The following is a 13,417-nucleotide window of genomic DNA, read 5'->3' as shown; positions in this document are numbered from 1 at the left end:
TCCAGGAAAAAGGTACTGAAAGCGCATCAGCAGCAGCCTGTCAATGGAGAAGCTATTGCGGCGTGTGCATTTGGTGTAATCAATTTAGCATTAATCGAGTTTATATAATATTCTACGAATTAGGAACAGTACGTTTATTGGTGTATCATTGCTTGATGCAAGATAGGCTAGGCTACATGACCTAGATTAATGCAAATCTAGAAAGAAAATTTCATTTTAAATGATTGTCTATGTTTGTCCTTCAATACACTCAAACAAAGTTTAAGTGTAGAGAGGGATAGCTGTGCCGTTTGATTAAATCTTCGTGCTTATTAGTCTTATTAGGATGGGGCTGAATTGATAAATAATAGGCTATGTCTTACCTATTAACTTACCCGTTAATGCCACTATGGTGATGTCCTTTCTGGTAATAGTAATTTGGACAGCGAAAACGATCTGTAAATCAATAATGTGAATCAAATGGCAGCCACATTCAGTGGGGTAGCCTATGTGAAAGAATGCATAAAGGGGGTGGAGTTCGAAGCTCTTACTTTCGAGACACTCCATTGCCAGGAGAGATCATTCTTAGCCTGAAGACAGTGAAGTTCATTTCGGTGAGTTGGTGGGACTCTTCATTAATCTCTTACCATTACTGTCGGTTTACATTCAACACACGCTTTCGATTTCGTTTTTAAATCACTTGAAGAACATTGAGGTGATTTGGCAAATCTATTTCCAGCTCGCGCATTACCGTTAGTTATTTATCCGTTTTTTTCGTGCGCTCGCTGCTCACCCGCGCCTGGCTGAGGGTGTGAGGGCAGAAGCTCGACAAACGTTTGCGGCCAGGCTGTGCGAACCAGGGAGCTGGCCCGGTTCTCCCGCGCGCATGGAGGGAGACGTTATGGACAAACTGGAGGCCATGGCTGCGGTCTGTGACTTCGACCCCATCACAGGGAGCATCCCGGCCACTAAAGTGGAAATCACCGTTTCATGCAGGTAAGTCACAAGAGAGTTTCTTACTTAAGACTAGTTTACTTTTATTTGTGCAAAGCTGCAAAAGTTGAAAATACGGCTCTATCGTTATGAGTTTGCAGCTTGGCTTGATAGTATTACCATTCGAATCAGGCGTTAGGCTCTAAGAGTCTCCCAACATAACTTCGAATCAAGTTTATTTAAGGTTCAGCTGTCAGGGCTTATAGACTACTGTATGTTTAGAATCTGAAGTACTGTTTATAGATGGCTACCATACAATAGCCTAAATCCTCTAACCTTTTTCCCTGAATTTCTTATGCTCAAACTGTCGCGTGCCATAGCTGAAATCGACCGTTGGAGAGTTGATTTGCACTGCTTTAAGTTCACCTCACGGGGATGTGGCACATGCAGACTGGATAGCCCGGCCCAAGAACGATCTACTAATGTACTAAAGGCATTTGGCATTGTCTGCATTGCTCTAGTAGCTTTGTCACACGCTCAACCTTGTTAGGAAATCAACGTGCTTTTGGGGTGGGTTATGGACGCACGATCATACAGATAACTGTCGAATGACATCAGTGGCGAAAATCTGCTATACATTTTGAGGGGGACAATTACATGAAATTTTCTCAAGAGCAATTCCTGAGGGGTACACCAAAAGTACTGCTGTAATACATACACTGTAATATGTTGTTGTTAAATGTATATTATTAATTTTATATAAATGTCCTTATGTTTACAGTGATTTATTGGGGGGGACGAATCATATTTTCCCAGGCTGGGGGGGGGGGGGGGGGGGGGGGGGGTCGTGTCTCCACGGGATTTCAGCCTATGAATGACATACATGCTGAACATTGACCAAATTGTCCGCACAAAACGCTTTGGTTTCTGTGTAGTCGGTTTGACAATGTGGTGGGGAAAATGGTAGCTTTCCATCTTTTGACTTGTAGTCTACAATTGGCTAAGGTATACTGTAGAGTACACTGTTTGTTGTGATATGTAGGCTAAATTGTAACAGTAGCCATGGTATTCGAAACACCTCACACTGGGGACATTTCACTTCTATGCATTTGGTGGGGTATATCTATATGTAAATAATGTCTAGCCTACAATTTTCTCAAATCGAGTAATTGATGCATGTGTCACTGAGATATCTGTAATCAATTGGATGCCAGGCACAGCGTAGAGATGAATTAGGCGCTTTGATGACCTCCACCGCCGCTAGCATTTGGTTGAGGGAAACTGATCAAGTTTAGAAAATGCTTTAAGGGCAATCGAGTGTAAGAACTGTTTTCAGATATTCTGTATTGCGTTCAGGCACCCCACAGCCCTCTTCAAGAGGTTACCATTAATTGATCATTCACATCTCACAACACACCCATCAAGTGGCATAAACATCAGAACTCTGAATGAATTGCTGAATGGTTGGAAGAGTGTGGTACATAATTAGTTCATGTTCTCTATGATTGACTACTGTATCAAAAGTGCAGTTAGTCAGATGAGGTAAATTTCTTAAAAGCCGTCATTATCACAGTGGGGACTTGGAAACACTGCTGTGATGGCTTACAGAGGGAGTTGTAATGTTGAGCCGGCTCTGCTTTTCATTTCGGCCCTTGTTCCCAGCGGCTATCATTTTGCACAGAGGTGCCTGACTATTCCATTCATGCTATCAGAATACCAATGTTACGGGTTATCATCATTTGTACATTTTGGCCAGTGTTTTCCAGACAACTGTGGGTGTGTATGTGTTTTAGTTTCTTGCAGACATCACTGCTAGTTGGTGGCCAAGCTGCGAAGCGGCGAAGCCACCTTAAGTGTTTCTACGTATTCTTCTTCTTATTATTATTATTATTATTACACATCTTCTTCTGCCATGGGAGTCTATGGCAGCCCCTAGAACCAATTGGTCAGAAGTTGTGAATTTTGGCACACTATTTGGGACCAGTCCCCTCATCAATTTCACCAAGTTTCATGTCTCCCATTCCAACCATCTAGCGCCACCAATGGGTCAAAGTTGATGGTGTGTTTACACATGTTACTTTTGAACCATATGCCCCATTGTCCAAAATGAGGTATCGTTGGTTTCCCTGGATCAAGACGAGTTCAACGCACTCTATGACATCATACCCAGTTCTATAGATTCTCCGCCATTTTGAATGTAAAGGAAAAGCGTTTTTTCGCTACTCCTCCTACAATTCTTGTCGAATCTTCTTCAAAATTGCCACAGATGATCTTCAGACCAAGCCTCACAAAAATTATCCCCTGGAGCTTTGATTTTCGCAACCGTTTGTTATATACAGCCACATCAAATTGATGTGGCTGAATTGATGTGGCCGCCATTTTGAATATAACGTTTTTTCGCTACCTCTCCTATAAGGTTTGTCCTATCTTCACCAAATTTGGCACAGATCATCTTCAGACCAAGCCACACAAAAGACATCACATGTTTTTTTGATTATCTAAACCTTTTGACTGGAACAGCCAAACAAAGTCGTCAACCAAGCCACCATAAAAGAAGTGAGGTCATATCTCAGCACCTCTTTACTGCATTGACACCAAATTTGGTATAGGGACTAGGGACACTGTTCTAAAGAGGTCCAAAATAGGTCATGCCATTTCACCTCTAGGTGGCGCTGCAATCAGCAACATTTGGCACCATTTATCTTCAGATCAAGCCTCACAAAAGACATCACATGTTTTTTTGATTTTCTACACTTTTTGACTGGAACAGCCAATCAAAGTCATCAGCCAATCAAAGTTGTCAACCAAGCCACCATAAAAGAAGTGAGGTCATATCTCAGCACCTCTTTACTGCATTGACAACACATTTGGTATAGGGACTAGGGACCCTGTTCTAAAGAAGTCCAAAATAGGCCATGCCATTTCACCCCTAGGTGGCGCTGCAATAGGCAAAAATTTGGCACCATTTATCTTCAGACCAAGCCTCACAAAAGACATCACATGGCGTTTTGATTTCTGCAACCGTTTGTTAGTTACAGCCAATCAAATTGAGCAACTGATCCGGAAAAAGGAAGTGAGGTAATATCTTAGCCAAGCTTTGATGCATTGACTCCAAACTTGGTGTATGGACTCAAGGCCCTCTTATTAAGAGGTTTGAGACAGGTAGTGTCATTTGACCTCTAGGGGGCATTACAATAGGTAGGATTGTGTTTTGACCAATAACTGTTGATTTGTTTGGCGTATTTAAGCAATTCCTATGTCTCGTGATATCTTAGGAGATCCCGCGTCTGATGCATGTTAACGCGTGATACCAGACGAATTGATGAGGCCGCCATTTTGAATGAATGAATAAAACTTTTTTCCTTACTCCTACACAATGTATCCAATATTCACCAGATTTGGCACAGATTATCTTCATACCACAATCACCTTGCCATGTAAAAATATGACTGAATTACAGCTGTTTAAACTCGGGCCAAATCTGACCATGCGTGCCACAGGAGAAACGGCTTCCTTTTTGTATTCAGTAACTGTACACAGCAATTCCCAGTGCTGATAATGGCTCACTGGGATAGAATGGCTCCGTTGAAGTGCAAGGTCGTAGGTTCGAATCCAGGCAAAGTCTCAGGCATGTCATGATACTGGTTTATCTGTTTAGTGAAGCCAGGTATGTGACAGTAGCTGTCGAGCAGTATAATCATAATGGCCACGATAATGTTTCATTCTCAGGGGATTTATACTCATGAAGAATCCGATTTATTGTGCTTTGTAGATATAGTGAATCTACATCTAGCCAGTGCATCGGATTTCTTGCATCATAACTGAACAGATTTGTCATAAATCACAAGATTGGTCTCTTCTGATTCTACGTGGCATACCAAGTCGAAATATATCACATTGTCCCGTGTCCACCATTTTGGGCGTCGGCCATTTTCATAAAAACATACTTTTTTGAACTCCTCGTTTGCCGTTGCTCCTATTTTCATGGACATGTAATCAAATCATTTTCAGACTACAATCACCTTGATTTGTCAAAATATGACTGAATTACAACTTTTTATACTTGGTTCAAATCTGACAACGCTTCCCACAGGAAAAACGGCTTACTTTTTTTTACATAGTAACTGAACACAGTAATTCCTTGCACTGAGAATAGCTCACTGGGATAAGACGGGTTCCTCTGAAGTGTAAGGTCATAGGTTCGAATCCAGCCAAAGTAATCACGCATGTCATGATACTTGTTTATCTGTTTAGTGAAGCCAGGTATGCCACAGTAGCTGTCTAACAGTATAATCATAATGGTAATGATAATGTTTCAATCTCAGGGGATCTATACTCAAGAAGAGTCAGATTTATTGTGCTTTACAGATATGTGTCCTCTAACCTCTAGGGGGGCGATCCCATGTCTGACACATGTTAACTTGTGATACCAGCCAAATTGATGCCGCCATTTTCATTAATTAATAAAACGTTTTTGTCCTACTCAAAATGTATCAAATATTCACCAACTTTTACACAGATTATCTTCAGACCACAATCACATTGACATATCAAAATAGGACTGAATTACAGCTGTTTAAACTTGGGACAAATCTGACAACCGCTTGCCACAGGAAAAATTCTTTATATTTTTACGCAGTCACTGAAATCTGATTTCCAACACTGAGAATAGCTCACTAGGATAAATTGGTGTCCTGGCAACGTCAGAGGTTCAAATCCAGCCAAAGCTGGCAAGCTTGTCATGTCTCTGATTCTCTGTTTAGCGAGACTATAAGCCACTGCAAAGAAAGCCAGGTAAACCGCAGTCACTAGATGTCGAAAGTTTCTTCTGGGTCATCTGACCTGCTTGGCCACCACATTGCTGCTTGCAGCTATATTTTAGATTGTTTTTCGCCTTGTTTTGGTCTAAGTTGTTTGGTTCTTTCTGACCCTCCTGACTCCACAGTGGGGCTGCAACAAACGATTATTTTGATAATCGACTAATCTAACGATAATTACAATCGACTAATGGCCGAGACATTGTCATTCACCATTTAATTTACTGTATTAACAAGTAGCTGACTGACTGATGCAGCATTCTGCCTAATATCTCCTTTTGAATGTCATATAAATATGGACAAAAATAAAGGTAAGTGATAAGCTATCCTGGGGTGCGTTTCCCGAAAGCATCGTAAGCCTAAGTTGATCGTAGAGTCTATCGTACGATGGATCTTAGTTGTACGGGCCGTTTCCCGAAACCATTGTAGCTAAAGAGGCACTTGAAGTGCATCGTAGCACAGAGACTCAGTGGAGACACGCGTAGGCCGACCATGAAAACTACATTAAACTCATGCTGAAAGTTACTTCCGATGGAAAATAAGATTTTTTTGGTCCTCTTTTTACACCAGTTACGCTGGAACTGGGATATTTCTTAGTGAACCATACAAGTTTAACTGCCGAAAAAATATCTGAATCCGGTTTATCCTCAAGTAAATTTAGGTTACACAAAATAATTTGATTTAGTGGGTTTGGCGCATGCAATGAAGGTATTTAAAAAACAAATGTCATGTCTTATTCAAAATACTATAACATTGAAATATGGCTGTTGTAATGTGCAATAGAAACTAGAAATGCATTAACGTAACGCTTTTACGAGTACAATAACACAACAACAATTGAACATTGAAGATGTTTATTAGAATTATAGGGCTGGTAGCACGCCAAGCCCGGTGGATGAAGAGGCTGGTGGCAGAGCCGAGCCTGATGTTAGGAGATGGTGGCGCCCAGGAAATGGAAAGACTCCACAGGGTTGACTAGGAAGTCACACAGGGTGAAGGGGCTGGGAGGGAGTGAAAACTCGTACGAAAATCATAAAAGCCATTGAAGATAGCCTAAGTCCTGCAGTGCAGACTTGTCCCCTCTAATATGGGGAATTGGATGTGGTCTGAGATGTGGCAAAGTAATGCAGTTGTGACAGCCTGCACAGATCTTGACACTGAGGCCTTGGCGAGCCCATGTCCATCTCCAATAACCTCCAGAAAACTGCCAATGGCATAGAACCTTAATACTGCCAGTAGTTGGGTTACAGGGGTCAGTGCAAAGGACCTCCTTGTTAGCCTCTGCAGGTCTGCTTCTATGTGGTTCAGGAGCATTATGATATCATGATGTCATCTGACATATCTTACACTCATAATGAGTATAATTGATCAACCATCAATTAAAGTAGAGTTGATTATTCATGTCAGAAACAATGATTCCATGTTGAAGACATGGGGTATTCATTACTTATGTGTTTGTCATTTGTCACAATGTCATTTGTGGCCAATATGTGATAATTATGAGATTGCAAACATGGTCTTGGGAAGCTGTTGGCCTATGCAAAATTGTAGATATAGTCAGCACTAGAAAATAAGACAGTAAATATGTTGGATTGAGATGCTTGTATTTGTACATTGAATTGTTTAGGATGCTAGCTGGGACATGCCATGTGTGATACCATTCATATGCATGGTTTTTAACCTTGTAGTTCAATCAAGTAGTAAATATAGGACTCATATATATATGCCTATGGAGGGTGGAGTACCAAGAAGAGTTAAAAACCAAGGCACAAGTAATTTGAGAAATAGTTGTTTTATGGGAGTTTGTTCTCCCTGCTCCTGCTCCTCACATGGATCTATAAGGTAAACATGTAAGGATTGGACAGGCAACACTGAATATATGATACAATACACAATTCAGCCTTTACTTAATTTAAACAAACATTGTATGCTTTAGGCTATAAGGTAACCTAAATGTGACACTACCTTGTTGATTGGGCAGAAGAATAGGCACAGAAATGGAGGGCCTTGTGAACTTCATCTCTTCAAACAAAAGCTTCCTCACCTCAATTTGGAGACGAGCCCACTTAAATTCCAAGACCTCCTATTGGTATTTAGCATCCTGTGTCGCTGATTGCAAGGTCCTAACACCGGTGTAAAACTCAGATGCAGCATAGTTTGCACGTTCACCTTATTGTCTTTACCTTCATGTAGCATCACATTGAAAAGTACTCAAATAAGTAGCCTGTAATAAATGTAAAGTTTTCTGTAGCTACAGAAAATATTTTTTTGTGTACCGTAATTCGTCAAATATTTTGGTTAATGTTTTAATTTTAAAGTCTTCAAGTTGCGTCAGAAGAATCACATTTCAGTACAACGGACAGCGTCTTGTTAAGTGCAACTTAAGAGATACGTACGATGGTTCTCCTTACGAGCATGTTCGGGAAACGCACGTAAGAAATAACGATGGATCGTTATTTTCATCGTAGAGAACCCTCGTAACAGCTACGATCCATCGTTATCGGGAAACGCACCCCTGGCTAGTTGTGTGTCCGGGATGTTTCCGCTTTAAATGCTCAAACATGCACGTTGTGCTCCCATGAAAGGCAAGTTCCGCTCTGCATGAATTATACACAACAGAATTTTTCATTAGAAGTTTTGTTAAACTTTCCCACACTCTCTACGGTCGGCTTCGTTTGCACTCCGACATTCTCATAAGCACGGCATTGTCTTGTCTTCTATTGGATTGCATACAGCGTGACAGTCTAGCGCCACAGCACCGCACTGATCAAATTGTGTTATTGCAGGCTTTTAAAATAGGTCATATGAGATCAAACAACTTGTCGACAACAGAATTATCAGTTGGACATTTTTATTGTTGACCTTGTCGATAATGTTGTCAAATCGTTTCAGCCCTACCAGCTGCTCAGTGTAGATGCTCCAGAACACTGTCAAACCACTGCTCTCTTCTCTGACTCCGAGGTTCCCCCAAAACGCAATTGCTACTGTGTACATTACACCCAGACAGCTGTTCACACCTTCCCATACCCTCCTATCATCTATGGCTGATTCAAGTCACTGTACCAATGTGGATATTTAAATGTATGCATTTAGCAGACGCTTTTATCCAAAGCGACTTCCAAGAGAGAGCTTTACAAAAGAGCATAGGTCACTGATCATAACAACGAGGTAGTCCCAAACATTGCAAGCAGCCAAAACATGAAGCATACATTGTGAAAAAACTAAACAAGTGCCAAAAGGGAAGACCCATAAGAGCATGCAGTTATGCAAGTTACAAATTAAAAACAACATGAACCACAAAAAGTTCAGGACTGTACCTGTAGAAGAACAACAATCAGCAGTAAAATATTTCACAGCGAGTACAAGACTTAACTTCCTTATAACTAACCTACAAGAGCAACAAGTCACTCAACAAGAGTCATTGTGATCCTGGAGGAAACTAACATCAGGTCCAGCCAAGCATTCCTAAGTGCCGTTGTACTCCCGGAACAACAGCAATTGGGGATCTGATGACTTTCAGATCCCCAACTGCTTTTCCCATTTGTGCATTTGTCCAATAAACAGTCATGTAAAAGCATCACTAGGCTCATGTGGGTGTGTCAGGCTAGTATAGGCATCAAGCATCTAAACTCTGTAATTGGTTTCTTGAGAGTGAGAACCCTCAGATTGCTGCATACATGGAATTTCCAGCAATCCTATAGGCATTCTCATAACCTCTTCTGTTATTACAGAAAGGTCTGTCAATCCAGAGGGACTATAACAGAACCACCCCCCTGCCAGTTTGAAAACAAAGTGCATCTCTGTGATTGCAAATTGTTTCCCCTCTCCGGTTCTGATTGGCTTTGTTCATAGGTCAGTCGCTGAGGTGAATGAGAGCCCTTGTTTCCTGGTTAAAAGGGCTGCACTCCAACCCTAAGACAAGATAGATTCTTGAGACTTGAGTGGGTCTCCATTCCTGTTACGTGTCTCCCATGAGAGAGATATGGCGTTGAATACAGCACAGTAAGTTAGAGAGGAAGACAGAGGGATGACAAGTCTTGGCACTGTTCCTGGGGATTGAGTGTATTTTCATTAGTTGTGGCCTTGGGTATCTTTTTTGAATAATTTATCTCTTGTATGTCACTGTATCAGGATTAACGATGAGACTTTAAATCCAGTAGAGTAATAAACCAGATGGTCTTGTCACCCAATCAAAATGACATGTGGTAAACCAGCTTTTTGGATGCCATAGATCGATATAAGAAACAACAGATGTGTTTTATTACTAGTAGGCCATCTTGGAAAGTGCAAACCAGTCCTGAGACATATACCTCAAAATTTCTGAGAGGTACCGTATTTTTCGGAAAAGACACCGCATCCTGTATTGGCTGCACCCCTCAGAATGAGCACTTTGTGCTTGTGTTCGTAAATCCGATTATAAGCCGCACTGGAATATAAGACTCACTTGGAAAGCAAACAACGTTACCGTTGCGCCGGCTAACGTTTAGCGGACCAATGCTCACGATTGATCACTGGCCCAGACACACTGTCGAAGTGGACAGCTTGGATAGCCATCTATCTAGACAACATTCCCAATCAGGGTGAACATTCAAATTAATAGACCATAGCATTACACATATCAAAACAGAAAAAACACAACAATATAACTCCAAACAATGCATAATCCAGATGGCTGAGCAGATGCATTGCAAGTGAGTCAGATGGCTGAGCGGTGAGGGAGTCGGGCAAGTAATCAGAAGGTTGCCGGATCGATTCCCTGCAGTGCCACATGATGTTGTGTCCCTGGGCAAGGCACTTCACCCTACTTGCCTCGAGGGGAATGTCCCTGTACTTACTGTAAATCGCTCTGGGTAAGAGCGTCTGCTAAATGACTAAATGTAAATGTTATGCCACTAACTTATTAGCTTTTCATCTTGCCGCAGGGCATTCTGGGTACCAAGAGCAATAGGCGATCTTACAGCATTGTGTAACACACTTCGGTTGTGGATAGTATGTCCAGAAATAAAGCCAAGTCACTCATTTAGTGGCATAATCCATTGTTATGTCTACAAAATTATTTGAGATATAGAATAAGTTTAGCTAGCTTGCAAATCCTGAGGATAGCCTACTGTAGCAGACCTTTCTATGTGACAACAGACAAGGGTCCCTCGGGAGTTGCCGTAGGCTTGATGCTGAAACCAGAGCCTGTTTAAGGAGAGCCTGGGCACTCCCTAATAAGCCTCATTGTACCGGATTTTGTTGCAGTTCCACTGGGAGTGATTGCAGTCTAGTGCAAAATGAATGGGAGTCTATGGAGCTAAATGGCTAAATGTGTCTCTTTCACTTGATTGTCATTGAGAAATCTCAGATTTGATTGTAGTTGTAGCATTTTCAACATGGATTATAGGTCGAAAGTTGAATGAATGAGTACCTATGTCCTTTTGATTTCTTACAGGGTGAGTCGTTGTTGCCCATAAAACGCTAGCATTCTGCTAATGAATGCTGATTGGTTAGTGAAGGACTGACTACGACCAGAGATCCCGCTTGATGGCATCCGAAGTGGAATCAGAATGTCAGAGCATTAGCAAAAACATTAGCAATCTAAAACTCTTTCTTGCATATGTATTGACAGGTAAAGCCTAACATGTCAGCTGTGTGGTTGATGCTTCGAGAGAAAAAAGGAAGTGACCAGAGCTACATTTACTTTTATCACCCAGTCTGTATTTGTTTTGCCTCCCCTTTCGAAATAAATTTCAAATTACTAGAAAAAAAAAATATCCTGAGAAAAGTGGATTTTGAGGGGTATAGCTCCATAGACCTAGCCTGACGTTGTAATACTAATAATTCTAGTCAGAATATGAGTCTGAGAACTTTCCGTTGGGCTGTGAGTATGGGGCATGTTTCAACCGAACTCGTAAAACAAATGCCTATTCGCTCAATTGGATTGACCTACAACCAATCAGAGCAACCTAATATGTTGTTTGTTGAAAACAAATTCAACCCAAGCGCTCTTTGGTGACGTGGTTGATTACGTTACTGTTGATCATCTGTCCATCATCGTATAAAGCCCGCCCTGACAATTTCATTGGTCCGAACAGATCCTGTTCGGACGTAGTTTTCCCCCAGACCCAACTTCCCGACCAAATTTTTTTGTGGGCGGGGATAAGTTGGGCAGGCAGCCAGGCTACCATAGACCTCCATTCATTCTGCACTCGACCATTAGCGCCCTATGGAACTAGAATGGAACTGCAACCAGTTCAGAACCCGGAAGTTTCCTGAGAGTGGGAGTTCTCCACATAGACATGTATATATGTCTATGGTTCTCCCCATATCAGACACTCCCCATGGGGTGTCGGGGTCTGTAGCTGGGCCCACAGACCCAAGTCACTCGATGGGCCCCCCCGTCCAAGTACCATCGCACGACGGGCCCTCCCTCAGTACAGTGCTGTACTCCCTGAATGTACTTATGTTCAAATACGCGCTGTTAGTAATCTAACAGCAGTGTCAAATGCTATTTATACACCTAAAAAGGCAAACTTATCTCAATCATGGTTATTTTGGCGGGAAAAGTAGCAATTTATACTAAAATCATATACATATCGATGAGTTACTTTCTTTCGTTGCTGCTGCATATCTTCTTTAAGAAATTAACGGAAGAAACGGTTGTGGACGATAATGGGGCCCCGAACGTTGGAGATTACGGTACAGTGCAATGTACCGTATTTTCTTTAGCCGTATTTTCTATAAACCGCACCCCACCAGAATGGGAGCTTTTTGTTTGTAAATCTGAATATAAACCGCACTTGATACGGGAACAATGATACCAAGCAATGCACAATTAAGTATAGGCGATTTTACAGCATGCCGTTGTGTAACACACTTCGAAAACGAAAGTAAGTGCGTAATGTATGTTTTCTATTGCCTAATTGCCTAATTAACTAATATTTACCTTTAGACGTCTGAGTTATGAATATTTAGAGTGGCCGCCAAAGTTATTTTTCCGAAACGGTAGCTAGATTGCTTTAGTTAGCTTCCGGGCTAGGTTAGCTAGCATGGCTCACTTGGTTAGCTACCTCACTTGGACCAATCATCACCTCCCATGGCTTCTCCTACCACTGCTACGCTAACTACACGCAGCTCTACCTTTCGTTCCCCCCGACTGATCCGGGGATCTCAGCTAGGATTGAGGCCTGCCTCACAGACATCTCCGCCTGGATGACCGAGCACCACCTCCAGATGAACCTCGCCAAAACGGAACTATCCGTCCGTGTGTCTGTCATTTTACGGATACCCCTTGGCTGTGATTGGTCCGTATTAAGAACTGCTTGAGTCAGGGGCGGGGTTGCCGTAACCAACAAGAAAACAGAATCCTTTGACCGCCATTGTTGTACGTTTTTACAACTCTTATTTCAGCTAAACAGTACATGTAAATCAGCATCTGAACTAAAATGCGACGAGAAATGGGCAGTGTAGTTGCTGAAAATGTGCTTATTTTATTGATGAAACGGCTTATTTGTAAATTTGCTCCAACTTTTCGATAACCTAGCTAGCATTGCAGTGCAATCTACTGTTTTGGCGGTGAATTGCTTTCAGCACGCAGAGCCGTCGGAGTAGGATAAATTCAACCAATCCGTCCGACTCCGTGCGTGCGTCTGTCCGTAATGGAGTTGGAGAAGTATAAATCGGCCTTTAGGAATGCTTGGCTGGAC

The 13,417-nt window shown here is 41.9% G+C and overlaps 1 protein-coding gene across 3 annotated transcripts in view; it reads left to right on the top strand.

Annotated features, from left to right (window-relative positions):
* Nucleotides 1-536: 536 nt before the first annotated feature.
* cpne5a (copine Va) overlaps nt 537-13,417 on the top strand; it is an 82,925-nt gene continuing 70,044 nt past the window's right edge. For 2 of the 3 annotated variants that reach the window (XM_047040228.1, XM_047040229.1), the window contains exon 1: nt 537-975. In XM_047040228.1, coding sequence (XP_046896184.1) covers nt 866-975 — 110 coding nt within the window. In that variant the 5' untranslated portion in view covers nt 537-865. The remainder of the gene's footprint in view (nt 976-13,417) is intronic. The other variant, XM_047040227.1, reaches the window with a different exon arrangement.

This window comes from Hypomesus transpacificus, chromosome 18 (genome assembly GCF_021917145.1).
Source record: "Hypomesus transpacificus isolate Combined female chromosome 18, fHypTra1, whole genome shotgun sequence".
Taxonomy (NCBI): Eukaryota; Metazoa; Chordata; class Actinopteri; order Osmeriformes; family Osmeridae; genus Hypomesus; species Hypomesus transpacificus.
This window is presented reverse-complemented; position numbering and strand designations above follow the sequence as displayed.